The sequence below is a fragment of the Lepus europaeus genome, chromosome 11 (assembly GCF_033115175.1).
Source record: "Lepus europaeus isolate LE1 chromosome 11, mLepTim1.pri, whole genome shotgun sequence".
Lineage (NCBI taxonomy): Eukaryota > Metazoa > Chordata > Mammalia > Lagomorpha > Leporidae > Lepus > Lepus europaeus.
Genome location: NC_084837.1, coordinates 43404776 through 43420186, shown reverse-complemented (window position 1 = coordinate 43420186; position 15411 = coordinate 43404776). Strand labels below are relative to the sequence as shown.

The following is a 15411-nucleotide window of genomic DNA, read 5'->3' as shown; positions in this document are numbered from 1 at the left end:
ATACCAGGGATTTAAAATTTTTGATATACAAAACATACAATACTTTTGTTTTGAAACTGGTAAAATTACAGTTGTCAAGAGATTACAGTATCTTGGAAGTCAAATGAAGAGTCAGTCTCAAAAACAAAGGATATTCCAAATTAGTAAATAATGCAAACACACTGATGAGAATTAGACTTCAAATATTCTCCCACAGCCATTAAAAGATCATCTTGATCCTGATCACATTTCATTCTCCATAGTCTCCAGGCCCCAGCCCTGCTGATTATATTCCTTCCCCCCTTTTGATGCTGGTACAGCAACTAATTCATAGTTGCATAGTTGTTATCAACTATTTAGTCCCTGGCATGAAGAAGTTGTATCAGATGGAAAAGGTAGAGGTGGAGAGAGAACAGTGGTGGATCTACCAATGGAATACTTTGGCTTTTGTCCACTTGGATTTGTATGAATACACAAAACTTTTATTACATTATTGTTTTTCCAATAAACATTGAATATATAGAGTACTATTATATATCACATAGAAATAATTAACTTATGGAGGCCGGCGCCACGGTTCACTAGGCTAATCTTCCGCCTGCGCGCCGGCACACCGGGTTCTAGACCCGGTTGGGGCGCCAGATTCTGTCCCGGTTGCCCTCTTCCAGGCCAGCTCTCTGCTGTGGACTGGGAGTGCAGTGGAGGATGGCCCAAGTGCTTGGGCCCTGCACTCACATGGGAGACCAACCAGGAGAAGCACCTGGCTCCTGGCTTTGGACTGGCGCAGCGCACCAGCTGCAGCGCACCAGAAATAGCGGCCATTTGAGGGGTGAACCAATGGAAAAGGAAGACCTTTCTCTCTCTCTCTCTCTCTCTCACTGTCTAACTCTGCCTGTCAAAAAAAAATTAACTTATGGATACATTTTATACATACCTATGCATGCTTATCATTTGTAAAGTTCTTTTATTGTCTCAAGAAAGTACAAAATATGCAAAATGACCTTTAGTTGAATGTGTAGTAACTTACCTCTGCGCTCTTCATGGCTTTAAGAATATTCCCCACTGTATCAGTAAAGGTGTTACCCAGTATTCTACCCAATTTCTTGTACAAGGAACCCAAACATACCACGGCAGCACTGAAACAACATTTAAATTAGAAATTAGTCATGGCTGAGAAAATAGAAATAAAAAGATCTGAGAATATACAAAGGTGACTATTTAAAAATTTTCTCAGCCAGCACCGAGGCTCACTAGGTTAATCCTCCGCCTGCGGCGCTGGCACACCAGGTTCTAGTCCCGGTTGGGGCGCTGGATTTTTGTCCCGGTTGCTCCTCTTCCAGTCCAGCTCTCTACTGTGGCCTGGGAAGGCAGTGGAAGATGGCCCAAGTGCTTGGGCCCTGCACCCCCATGGGAGACCAGAAGGAAGCACCTGGCTCCTGGCTTCAGATTGGCACAACGCACCGGCCACAGCGCACCAGCCATAGCGGCCATTTTGGGGGTGAACCAACGGAAGGAAGACCTCTCTCTCTCTCTCACTGTCTAACTCTGCCTGTCACAAAAAATTGTTAAAAAAAAATTATTAAAAATTTTCTCAGGAGAGGTGCTGTGGAGTAGAGGGTAAAGGCACCCACTGGACTTGGGAATCGCAAACGGGTGCCAATTCAAGCCTTGGCTATTCTACTTCCAATCCAGCTCCCTGATAATGGCCATAGAAAGCAGCAGAAGATGGCTCAAGTGCTTGGGTCCCTGAAACCTCAGGGGAGATGTGGAAGAGGCTCTTGGCTCTTAGCTTTGGCCCAGCCCCATCATTCTGGCCATTTGGGGAGTGAACTAGCGGATGAAATTCTCTCTCTCTCTCTCTCTCTCTAATTCTGCCTTTCAAATAAGCAAATAAATCTTTTAAAAATTTTTTTCTCTATTTCTTTGTTGTTTTTCACTTTCTTGGGAGTATCCTTTGAAACACAAATGCTGAAGTCTCATTTATCTGTATTTTCTCTTGTCAGTTAAGCTTTTAGTGTTTTATCTAAGAAATAGTAGCGTAATCCAGGTTACAAAGATTTACTAGGTTTTTTTCTAAGAGTTTTATAGTTTAGTTGTTACAGTTCAATCTATGATCCATTCTTAGTTTTTTGGTAGATGGTACAACAGAAGGAAAAAACTTCACTGTGTTGCATGTAGAAAGTCAGCTGTCCAGAAGGAAAAGATTCATTTTTACTTTGAAAGGAGAAAATTCCCCAGAATCTACCCTGCGGCTAAATCCTATGCATGACACTTAGGTGAATATGAAATAATTATACATTCAATAATAAGAATTGTAAAAGGATATATGTCTTAATGTAGATATCAACCAAAAGATCTATCATCCCTCAAAATTTCTTACAAAATGAAATTTTGCAAAATATTTTAATAGCATTTGACTTCATATATTAGATAATCAAAGATGGACTTAAAGATTATGAAAAACAAGCAATAATACTCCCATCAAATTTTTGAAATCTGAAAACTTCACAGGTTCTGTAATAAGCAAAAAAGACCTTTCTCTCTGTCTCTCTCTCTACTGTCCACTCTGCCTGTCAAAAAAAAAAAAAAAAAAAGATCAACAAGATTTCTAGTCACTGCTGTGGAACCATGTGGCTCATGGGCTGATCTAAAGCAACAGGTGATATAATGAAATGAGTCCTGTGGAGAAATAAACTAAGCCATTATTTTTAGTATCTCAGAAGAATATTTTTCACAAGATACTTATTTTCAGTTTCACTTCTAAGAGCTAAGAAACTAAAAGAATACCCAAAATTTGAAGAATGTTGAGTATCTTCTTCACAGTCACTCAAGAGCTAAAATTTTAGAAAGAGGTTTTGGATCTCAAATCCAGACATCAAATATGTCTAAAATATTTTTAAAAACTTTCAGTCAATAGAACAATGTTAAAGGTAGATTAAAAATTCAGTTTCAGGCCGGCGCCATGGCTTAACAGGCTAATCCTCCGCCTTGCGGCGCCGGCATACCGGGTTCTAGTCCCGGTTGGGGCGCCAGATTCTATCCCGGTTGCTCCTCTTCCAGGCCAGCTCTCTGCTATGGCCCCGGAAGGCAGTGGAGGATGGCCCAAGTGCTTGGGCCCTGCACTCGCATGGGAGACCAGGAGAAGCACCTGGCTCCTGACTTCGGATCAGCGCAATGCGCCGGCCGTAGCGGCCATTGGAGGGTGAACCAACGGCAAAAAGAAAGACCTTTCTCTCTGTCTCTCTCACTATCCACTCTCTCCTGTCAAAAAAAAAAAAATTCAGTTTCAAAGTAACTGTCAAGTTAGTTTGGGTATTTTATAAAAATGACCCAAGCAAGAAGCAATATGTTTTAAAGTTTAACTTACAGTTTAGTGGGAAGATAACTTGGAGAATCATCTTTGCTACGAATAAGATCATTACATTTATCGATTGTCTCATAAACAGAGAACGTGTCTCCGATACTATAAAGTATGGCTAGATTCTTAGCAAGAAGTTTGCGGGTAGGAGGCCCTGGGGAACTGTTCAACAAATACAGAAGCTGTTCCACAAGAGTCTTCTGCTTCTCCTTTACATCACTCTAGAAAGAAAGGTAACAAAAAGGATTAACTCCAAGTCAATATACTTATATGTAACCCTATAATACAACTTTTCTCCTATATATTTAAGAACCGAACCAACTCTAGAAAAACACAAAATTATTTTGAATAAAAGTTACAAATAAGCCGGCAGCACGGTCATCATGCTACACTAATATGGTAGTTTGCTGCCTGTTGACATTTCCAAAAAATAAATTCCAAATCACACTATACTATAGTCTCTGTTAACAAAGACAAGGGTTCTATTTCTTCTAAATTTCTCTCATATTTGAAAAGTAGGACAAATTTGTATTAACTAGAGCTTCTTAGTTACTTAGCTTGCTTCACCTATGTATATCTGTCAAAATAAAGGCGTAACCTATGATCTATAACCAGAGTTGGTCTTGATATAGTTTCTCACTTTACTCAGACATCTTTCTAAATTTAGTGTAACTTGTGCTTGGCAATGCTGAATTTCGAAGTGAGGAGCAAAAAATTTACTATATTTTCACTATTAAGACTTAACAAAGCCTAACATTTTAAAGTTAACTTGGATTATTCTGAACAAAACTAGAAAAGCAAACCCAAGAAATAACATTTTTGGCACTTAAAACCAAAACAACTTCTATGATTTTACCCACCCTGCTGGTTGCTAGCAAGAGCTTCTCCAAATATCTCAACCACTCAAAAATAAACTCTGCCTTCTGAACTTCACCTAGTTGATTGTATGCTTCTTCATTTAGCAATAAGCTATGAGCCGACTCCATTCCTAGAGCAAATTCTCCTAGCCAGTCACAATTCTTCTCAGACTTCAGCCAATATACCTCGGAACAAAAATCTGAAATAGAGGAAACCAGTATATTACAAGGAAGGTAAAAAGGAAGGCAATCATAATACCAGAAATCTTCCACAGAAAAGTGAAAGCATAATGAAATGCATACATCTTTTTTAACTGCTCTATTGTGAGCTTGGGAAAATCCCAATAATAAATTTTGGTTAACACTGACACACAATCCACCTCTGTATTCTGTTCTGCTTTTTTAAGAGTGGACAGGCAAAATAAAGTAGGATTAATGACATTCATATGCAAAAATATGGTAAACAGATTCCACTAAAATCCTGCAAATTTTAAAGTGAGTTACACTGAGTATTAGGTAACATGGATATGTATCAACAAATGACTAAATATCCAGACCTCCTACTAAAATTCTGTAGTGGAACTTACCATGTCCTTGGGCTTAGGTATGTTTCCTGTCATTTACCTGGAACTCCAAACCTGAAACAGAGGGACTTTTGCCTATTAGCATTTGTTCCTCACTCAGTCTAACAAAGATACTGCTTATAGTTTTAGGCTAGGAATTTAAGGAGAGTTTTATGTCAACCAGGAGATACTCTCCTTATCTTGTGAGCTCTGTTGTGAAAGCAAACTTTTTTTTTAAGGTACTTGGACAAATGTTGCCCAGGAATTGTACCAACACACATAACTGCTTGAACCCAGATCCAATGTCTTCAATAGAAAACAGAGAGGTTTGTTTTTTCTTTTCTTTTTTTTTTTGCCCTAGGTACACTCTACTCTTTTCAGAATACATCTATATCATAAATGTGTATACATATACACATAGATACACACATTCACACACAAATTTATAAGATGGCATTGTAATTATAGGACAGAACTTTTTACTTTAAGAAGGTAAATACTCAAAAAAAAAAAAAACAAAAAAAGAAAAGAAGGTACATATTCAGGTATAAGCAGTAAAGCAAGTGTTCCAGTTCAACTCACTTTCAAGTGGTTAAGCAAATTAATCAATAAACAAAATGTTTACTAGGTGACTGTAAATAGTAGGTATATGAGTCATCATTTCACTATTCTTCAACTTTTCTGTGGTTTTTAAAAAGATCACAATAATAAGTAGGAAAATTTTAAGTAAGGACAGAAGTAACAATCTAGCTTTAAGAAATAAAGCATTATTCTGTATGACTACAGCTCACAATAATATATTACAAAATGTAAAAGAACTGAAGAGCTGGTAGGCTCCATCCATAGTGAAAATATGAGGTGAAAATACTGGTTGTCCTGACTTGATGAGTTCATCCTATATACATGTGCTCAGATACTGCACATCCCACTGAGATGTACTAGTACTACTTGTTAATAAAGCATTTTTAAAATTAGTTAAAGAAAAACGTATTACTGCTATTGAGAATAGCAGGTATCATCAGAAATATTAAGAGATGGCACCAAGGGTACCTCAAATAGTTGGTAGAAAATTGAATTAAAATATAAGATTATTTTGGTATAAAAACTTTTGAAATATATGTAGTTTTTTCATAATCTGCATTTCCGTGAACTTCTGAAGACTTCTCAAACACAAAGCATGGATACTCCCATTTGCTAATGTATCAAAAGTAAATGAAGAGGCTGGCGATGTGGCGTAGCATTCATATGGGTGCCATTATGTGTCCCAACAGCTCCACAGTTGATCCAGCTCCCTGCTAATGTGCCTTGAAAAGTACTTGGGCCTCTGCACCCAAGTGGGAGAACTGAAAGAAGCTCCAGGCTTTGGCCAGCCTACCCCTGGCTGCTGTGGCTATTTGGGGAGCAGAGCAGCAGATGGAAGATATTTCTCTCTCTCTGTCTCTCCTTCTCTCTCTCTCTGCCTTTCGAATACACAAATTAACTTAAAGATGTCTCTTTAAAAAAAAAAAGTAAATGAATAAAATTCCAAGCTAAATATAAACATCTGGAATTTCACAGAAATATAGGTAATATGTTACAGGCAATAAAATTTTTAAATTACATGCCTTATAGTCCTTTAAGCAAATCTTAATCTTTTAAAAAAGAAGGGAGACCAGGAGAAGCACCTGGCTCCTGGCTTCGGATCAGCATGGTGCGTCAGCCGCAGCACGCCGGCCGCAGCGGCCATTGGAGGGTGAACCAACGGCAAAGGAAGACCTTTCTCTCTGTCTCTCTCTCTCTCACTGTCCACTCTGCCTGTCAAAAAAAAAAAAAAGCCAGTAAAATCTTTTAAAAAGAAGCCAATAAGTAAAAATGTATTCGACTTTCATATAGGAGATATGGAGAAGGCATTTCTTTCATTTCTTTTCTCCCACAATTTACTGGTATAAAATTACCTAGAGTATCAGCTCATCATAATTATCACATAATTGAAAAGACCCTCTTTAAAAGATGGTAGTCACAATCAGGTTTGCTGTTGGATAAATCTCGCCTGCAATGGACTGAAAAATACAGCCAGCTGTTAACATGTAAACCTGAGAAGACTGCACGTGAAAAGCTGAGTCCTATTCTCACAACCAAACAAATGACTGAATCTAAATGGGCAGGGACTATCCAGCAAACCACAGTCACACCCTAGCCTGCCTTATCTTATATTATTTGCCAATTTCTATGATTTTTTTTTAAGATTTATTTTTTTACTTGAAAGTCAGAGTTGGCCGGCGCCGCTGCTCAATAGGCTAATCTTCCGCCTTCGGCGCCGGCACACCGGGTTCTAGTCCCGGTCGTGGCGCCGGATTCTGTCCCAGTTGCCCCTCTTCCAGTCCTGCTCTCTGCTGTGGTCCGGGAGTGCAGTGGCGGATGGCCCAAGTGCTTGGCCCTGCACCCCCATGGGAGACCAGGAGAAGCACCTGGCTCCTGGCTTTGGATCAGCACGGTGTGCCAGCCGCAGTGCGCCAGCCGCAGTGGCCATTGGAGGGTGAACCAATGGTAAAGGAAGACCTTTCTCCCTGTCTCTCCCTCTCACTGTCTAACTCTGCCTGTCCAAAAAAAAAAAAAAAAGTCAGCGTTACACAGAGAAGGGGAGAGAGAGAGAGAGAGGCCTTCCATCTGATGGTTCACTCCCTAATTGGCTGCAACAGCTGGAGCTGTACTGATCTGAAGCCAGGAGCTTCCCCCAGTTTTCCCACACAGATGCAGGGGCCCAAGGACTTGGGCGATCTTCTACTGGTTTCCCAGGCCACAGTAGAGAGCTGGATTGGAAGCAGAGCAGGTAGGACTTGAACCGGCTCCCATATGGGATGCCAGCACTACAGGTGGCAGCTCTACCCACTATGCCACAGTGCTGGCCCCTCTATGAGTTTCTATTTATGCTTTTATTTAACTTTCATGGATTTTCAAATTTTTCAACTCCCACTCTTTATCTCACCTGTGTCCTTTGGCTTGCCAATATTCCTGATTCTATGACACTACCCCAGGGGGCAAAGGTCAGCTTTCACCTAGCGAGTCTTCTCCTGTGTGTGCTATTTTAGCCATCTGGGTTGTACCTTCCCAATCAGTGCTACCTGCTTACCTAACACTACCCATGACTTGGCTCTAACAGTCTTAAAACAACAATACAACAAAGGTTATTCTAAAAAAACTCACTTTTAATAAACAAAGAAAAATATAAACTACGGTGCTAAAATTCATTTTTATAGAGACAACATGAATTCTGGCTTTAAAAACCCTCCTTTCCTATAAGTATCAAAGTAAATTGGCCAAAATATTCACAATTAAGAATAAAGTTAATAAATGCTAGAGAAATAATTTCTGGAAGAAACCTACTAAGTATTTAGAAGACGAAAGAATGGGGCAGGCATTTGGCACCATGGCTTAAGTGGCTGCATGGTACACCCACTTCCCATATCAGAGTACTGGTTCTTATCCAGGCTTCTGTGTTTCCAATACAGCTTCCTGCTGATGCAAGCTGGGAGGCAGCAGATGATGGCTTCAAATACTCGGGTCTCTGACACCCACATGAGAGACTTGGATGGAACACTGCACTCCTGGCTTCGGCCTAACGCAGCTTAGGCTATTGCAGCCAGTTAGGGAGTGAACTAGTAGATGGAAGACCTCTTTCTTTCTGTGTCTCTATCTCCCTCCCTGTCTATCTGCTTTTTAAATCAAATGAAAAGAAACACAAATTGAAAAAAAAAAAAAATGAAAAGCAAGCTTGCACCCAATATTTATGATTACTAAAAAAAAAAAAAAATAGTGCCTCTGCACCACAGAGAAACTTTCCTGTAACCACTAGGATGAATCAAAATCCTATCTTAAGAATTCAATGCCCCTTTCTGGTGGTAATTTATAAAGGTCATTAGGACTGCTAAAGGGATTTTTTTCCCTTAGGCAACAGCAATACTGTAGTGTAAAATGATCTATCAAGAAGCAAAATAGCTAACACAATGTGACAATAAATAATTCAGTGAAAAGCTTCAGATCATAATCAGGGCATAAAGTTATCTCTAATGCCCTCAATACATTCCTCATATAAATTACTCAAAGGAACTAAGTAGTCCCTAACTGTAATCTCATGTCTAAAACCCCTGTCTAAAATGCACCTGAGAGATCCACATATGCACTGTGAATGTGATAAGCAAGTACTTTGCAAATTACATGCTCCTATTCTTCCCTGAAGTCTTACTTTAGAAAGACAGACATAAATGCAGACAACACTAATGACTGTTTTAATGTAACCACAACACTACATATAGTTGAGGAATAATTATTCTAAGTTTTCTCTTAGTTTTCATTCTTATGTTTGAGATTATAAAGTGATTAGTTTATTAAAAATAAACAGAGGGCTGCATTGTGGCATTGATGGGTTAAGTTGCTGCCTGCAATGCTGGCATCCCATATAGGGAGCTGGTTTTCGTCCCAGCTGCTCCACTCTCAATCCAGCTCTCTGCTAATGAGCCTGGAAAAACAGCAAAGGATGGTCCAAGTGCTTGGGCCCCCTTGCACCCACAAGGAAGACCCAGATGAAGCTCCTGGCTCCTGGCTTCAGCCTGGCCCAACTCCAGCTGATGCAGATATTTGGGAAGTGACCCAGCAGATGGAAGATCAATCTCTCGCCACTCCCTTTCAAAAAAATAAATCTTTAAAAAAATAAACACACAGCAGTAATACTGAAATATTTTTCAGTTAGTTGCTACTCAAAAAACAGATTTCATACAACTGATCCAACTGTAATGCCAGGCACTAACAAAATTTTAGCTATTTTATTTGAAAATGTTTTTGATCAACAGGCAATATGTGTACATTTTTATGGGACATGGTATATTTTCAGAAATAGAGCATAAACCAATCAAACCAGCCTTTCCATTTCCTTATTCTGTGTTTACAGCCTACCAGCTCCTCTTCTCCAGCTGTTTATATGTATTATTGTGAACTATAGTCATCTCAATGTGCTACAGAAGATCAGAATTTGTTAATTCCAACTGTGTTTTGGTACCCATTATCCAGCCTCCCTCTACATCTGTTCATCCTAACTTTCCCAACAGTAATCACTGTCCTAAGTTCAGTCAATTCTTTTTTAACTTCCACATGAGAATATGGTATTTGTCTTTCTGTGTTTAGCTTACTCAGTTTCATCTGTGTTGCTACAAATGACAGGACTCCATTGCTGAATAACATTACATTGTGTTTATATATAGTATCTTGGCTCTTGTGAATAGTGTACAATGAACATGGAAATATGTGAATCTTTCATACAGTGATTTCATTTTCTTAGGATATATATCCAGAAGTGGAATAGCTGGGTCATATGCTAGATCTACTTTAGTTTTTGAGGATGGAAGGGTTCTCTTTTCTCCACACCCTCACCAGCATTTATTTTTTTCTTTTTGTTAACAGCCATTCTAACTGGAGTGAAATGATAGCTCATTGTAGTTTTTATTTGCATCTCCATGATAGTTGGTGATACTCAACATGTTTTCATATATTTGTTGACCATTTGTATTTCTTTTTCTGAGAAACGAACGAATATTCACATTCTGCCCATTTCTTTAAAAAAATTTTTTTTGTTTACTTATCTGAAAAGCAGGATGGGAAGGTAGTAAGATATTCCATGTGTTAATTCACTCCCTAAGGGCCTGCAACAGGCAGAGCTGGGCTAGACCAAAGCCAAGAGCCCTGAACTCAATCCAGGTCCCCCACATGGGTAGCTGGGATCCAAGTACTTGAGCTAACACCTGCTGCCTCACAGGGTGCTTCATTAGCAGGAAACTGGATTCCAAATGGAGCCACAGTTTGTGTCTAGAGACTGATACAGGACGTGGGCATCCAAAGTGGCAACTTAACTGCTGCATCAAAGGCCTAGCCCTCTGCCTACTTCTTAACGGCAATGTTTGATTTTTTTCTGTTGAGTTTTTTTAGTTCCTTAGATATTTTTTATATTAATCCTTGGTCAGATACATAGTTTGCAAATATTTTCTGCCACTCTGTCAGCTGTCTCTTCATTCTGTTGTTTCTTTTGCTATGCAGAAGCTCCTTAGTGTGGTGTAATTCCATTTGTCTATTTTTGCTTTTGTTGTCTGTGCTTCTGGGGTCTTTCTCAAAAAAGTATTGCCTCTGCTTCACGTCTTTGGATTGATTTTTGTATAGGGAGATAGGTGAGCAGGGAAGGTCAAGTTTCAATCTTCTGCACATGAACATCCAAATTTCCCAGTACCATTTACTGATGAAATAATTATAGCCTTTGTTTATTTTAGAGGCAGAGTTACAGATAGAGAGAGGGAGAGACAGAGAGAGGTCTTCCATCTGCTGGTTCACTCTCCAAATGGCCACAACAGTCAGAATCAGAGCCAATCCAAAGCTAAGAGCCAGGAGCTTCTTCTGAGTCTCCCACATGAATGCAGGAGCCCAAGCACTCGGGCCATCTTCCACTGCTTTCCCATGCCATTAGCGGACAGTGGATTGGAAGAGGAGCAGCCCAGACACAAACCAGTGCCTCTATGGGATACCAGTGCCGCAGGCGGAGGCTTAGCCTACTATGCCACAGCGCCAGCCCAACAGCAGCTAATATTCACTGATCATTCACTACAGTCTAAGCACTACAAGCTTTACTTTTATTTTCTTGAATATCTATAAACTGTCCATGAAGCAGCTATTTTTATTATCACTATTCTGTAGATGAGGAAACTGAAGCAAATTAAGTACCTAAGTTCACACAGAACTTGGTCATAAACTTAAGCAATGTGACTCTACATATATGATCTTTAATTACAATATATTATGCCGTCACTCTTTAGTCCAATCAACCCCTCAAACATCCTAGAAGCCAGTTTTCTTATAAAGGAAAAACAAAAGAAAACAAAACAAAAAAAGGCTTAGATCAGCAGCCAGAATTGTTGTGCAGCAGGTTAAGCTGCTGCCTGCAAAGCTGGCATTCCATATGAGTGCCAGTTCAAGTCCTGGCTGCTCCATTTCTGATCCAGTTCTCTGCTAATGCACTTGGGAAAATAGCAGAAGATGGCCCAAGAACTTGGGCACCTGCCACCCACATGGGAGACCCAGATGGTGTTCCAGGCTCCTGTCTCTGGCTTGACCCAGCCGTGGCTGTTGCAGCCATCTGGGGAGTGAACCAGCAAACAGATCTCTCTGTCTCTCCATCTCTGTAACTCTATCTTTCAAACAAATAAATCTTAAAAAAAAAAAAAAAAAAAAAAGGCTTAGACTTGGATGGGCTTTGGAACAGCAGTTAAGATACTACTAAGGGGGACTGGCACTATGGCGTAGTGGATCAAGCCACTGCCTGCATATCCCATATGGGTGCCAGTTCGAGTCTCAGCAGCTCCACTTCCGATCCAGCTCTCTGCTGTGGCTTGGGAAAGCAGAGGAAGATGGCTCAGGTTCTTGGGCTCCTACACCCATGTGGGAGATCCGGAGGAGGCTCCTGGCTCCGGAACGGCGCAGCTCCGGCTACTGTGGCCAATTGGGGAGTGAATAAGGGGATGGAAGACCTATCTCCGCCTCTCCTTCTCTCTCTCTGTGTAACTCTGATTTTCAAATAAAATAAATAAATCTTAAAAAAAAAAAAAAAAAGACACTGCTAAGGACACTAGCATCACATACTCCTCTTCCAATTCCAGTCTCCTGCTAATGCACATCCTGGGAGGCAGCAGGTGACGGCTCAAGTACTTGTCTCCTTACCACCCACGTGGGTATACCAAATTGAACTAGGGGCTTCTAAGGTCCACCTGGCCCAGCTCCAGGTATCACTGGTACTTTGGGAGTGATTCAACAGCTGGGAGATCTGTACCTCTGTTTCTCGATGCCATTCAAACAAAACTATTTTACAAACATTTTTTTAAAGCAGAGTTGGGGGCATTGTGATATCTGCATCCCATATCAAAGTGCCTGAGACTGAGCCCTGTCCCTGCTTCTGATTCAGCTTCCTGCTAATGCACCTGGGAGACAGCAAGTGATAGTCCAAGAACTTGGGTTCCTGCCTCTCCCATGAGAGATCCTGATGGAGTTCCTGGCTCCTGGCTTGCACCTGACCCAAGCCCAGCTGTTGCAGGAGACTGGGGAGCAAATCAGTAAACAGTAGATTGAGCTCTGTCTCTCAAATAAATAAGTAGAACTTTCTAAAATTTTTTTTTAAAAAACACACCATTTCAGTAAATTTGAGGATCTCTCATTAAGATAATTTTCACTTACAAGATTTCTGAGGATTTTTAATAAGGTTAATGTGTATTATGAATCTCCATAAATGTAACACAGTATGAACTATTAGCAAAATGCTGCCAGCACAAAATTAACTTCCAAATCTAAGTAAATTGCTCTAAGGAGAAATATTAACATGCACCAGTTCTGATCACTTACTCTGTATTTTTTAAAAGTGCACAAGAATATTAATTTCATTTACTTCACAACCGAATATTATTTGTGCTTACTCTGGAGCCAATAAATGAACTGAATTATAAAGGCCCTTAGATCTTTTTAGACTTCATGTTTCTCTGGGGTGCTATTTACTTCAATAAAAACTGCCTGTCCTTTTTGTATATGAGACTCCTAGTTACTCAGTCATAACTTTTATCCCTGAGGTCTTCTATGTCAATTAGGCACTGTGAACTAGACCTAAGGCACTAAAGAACTATCCAAATCATGCTTCTCAAGCTAGCATAACCCCAGCCGGGTGTCCACAGAATAAACATGAGCATATTACTAGATGATCAAATATTAAAAATTTTCCTCTGAGATTAATTTAAAACACTATATTAAAATACAAAGGATTTACTATGCATTAGAAAAAAATTTTGAGACACAAATGTTAATTCAAAGAAATTCTAAGCATAATGTTTCTATAAGAAAACCAATCCCTTTATTGGTTAGAATGCTAGTTTAAGGGAAAAGCTCAAGAATCACTAAGCTCCCAGTGAGTTGAATTATATGAAATTGCCATTGGTAAAGTGTAAAAAAAAGGCTGAATAATAGCCATTCACAATCAGTACCATAATCAGTCTTCAAAGATCTGGTGCAGTATATGGGAGACTAATGTTTGTATTTTGCTTGGTATTCTTTCTAGTATGCTCTATCATGTTCAGTGACTTCATCAGCCCAGAGTTAACATGTATGTTTAAATACTGCTGAATGAGATAGAAGCTGCTAATTATGCCAGTCCTAACAGAAAATGCTAACATAATTTTCTCCACCTAGAGTTTAGAGATCTATTTTGATACTTTCTTAAAATGATTTTTACCATTTTAAGGCGGGAAAAGAGAACATCGAACACAAGATAAGTTTATTGGATTGATTTGTTATAGTTTTTCCTTTCAGACCTGAAAAGAATAATTAACAAAATGGAAGTTACTAAGCAGTAAATGGAAATGTGTTGAGCTTTTTGGTATCTCTCATACTTAAATCTCAATTACTTTTTTTTTTTTTTTTTTGACAGGCAGAGTGGACAGTGAGAGAGAGAGACAGAGAGAAAGGTCTTCCTTTGCCGTTGGTTCACCCTCCAATGGCCGCGGCTATGCTGCGGCCGGTGCACGGCGTTGAACCGGAGGCAGGAGCCAGGTGCTTCTCCTAGTCTCCCATGCGGGTGCAGGGCCAAGCACTTGGGCCATCCTCCACTGCACTCCCGGGCCACAGCAGAGAGCTGGCCTGGAAGAGGGGCAACCGGGACAGAATCCGGCACCCTGACTGGGACTAGAATCCAGTGTGCCGGCGCCGCAGGCGGAGGATTAGCCTGTTGAGCCACGGCGCCGGCTATCTCAATTACTTTTGACTTTCTTCTAAAAGATATTACTACAGCCTGAGTTCAGTATCCAGTCTTCAGTTTCTCAGATTTGTTCAGGGAGTCTGGAAGGTCAGCGTGTGAAGGAGGCAGTGGGATTGCGGGTCTCCCCGCTGTGACTGAGAAGCAACGGCTGAGCAGGTGGCGGCCGGAGCCAGTGGCGGGAAACACACTGAAGGTTGGTTGCGACAACGTGGAGGGCGGTGGAGGAAGCAACAAAACCACAAGGGGTTTGGTTGGCTTTTTCAGAGCAGGTCACTCGCATGGTGGATCTGGTCGGCGTCCCACTAACTGGAATGAAACCTCTTTCTCCTTATTTAAATGTGGATCCATGATATCTTGTGCAGGACACAGATGAGTTTATGTTCTCAATGGGGTTTAATAAAAACCTGGGGCAGATTCGAACTGGCCTTCTTTACCACTGGAGGATATTGCATGACAGGGGCTGCACTGGGAGCAGTGAACGGTCTTTGGCTAGGATCGAAGGAAACCCAGAACACGGCCTGGTCCAAACCAAGAAACGTACAGAGTTTGAACAAGGAGACTAGGCAAGGGGCATTTTGGGCTAATACTCTAGGATCTCTGGCTTTGCTCTATAGCACACTGAGAAAGTTCGAGGGGCAGAAGATGACCTCAACACAGTAGCAGCGGGAACCACGACGGGCATGTTGTATGAATGCACAGGCGGTCTGGCAGGACACACTCTGACCAGCCTCTGTGCACTCTGTAACTGGGAGCACAGGAAAGGCTCCTGCTGCAGCAGTCGCTCTGAAGATGCAGCCGACTCATGGGAGGAGGACACCTCAGTTGTCACCAGATCAGTTTAGCAGTCAG

General features: G+C 40.7%; 1 protein-coding gene and 1 pseudogene across 8 annotated transcripts in view; one reads left to right on the top strand and one right to left on the bottom strand.

Moving 5' to 3' along the window:
• Window positions 1–15411, bottom strand: part of HEATR5A (HEAT repeat containing 5A) — a 136333-nt gene that overhangs the window by 110048 nt on the left and 10874 nt on the right. For 7 of the 8 annotated variants that reach the window (XM_062205309.1, XM_062205314.1, XM_062205313.1 and 4 more), the window contains 3 exons: window positions 4198–4394; window positions 3347–3558; window positions 1007–1115 (listed from right to left, as the gene is read on the bottom strand). In XM_062205309.1, the coding sequence (XP_062061293.1) occupies window positions 1007–1115; window positions 3347–3558; window positions 4198–4323 (447 nt within the window). In that variant the 5' untranslated portion in view covers window positions 4324–4394. Of the gene's footprint in view, window positions 1–1006; window positions 1116–3346; window positions 3559–4197; window positions 4395–4781; window positions 4800–15411 lie in introns of those variants that run through there. The other variant, XM_062205311.1, reaches the window with a different exon arrangement.
• LOC133770468 (mitochondrial import inner membrane translocase subunit Tim23-like) lies at window positions 4716–15404 on the top strand (annotated as a pseudogene).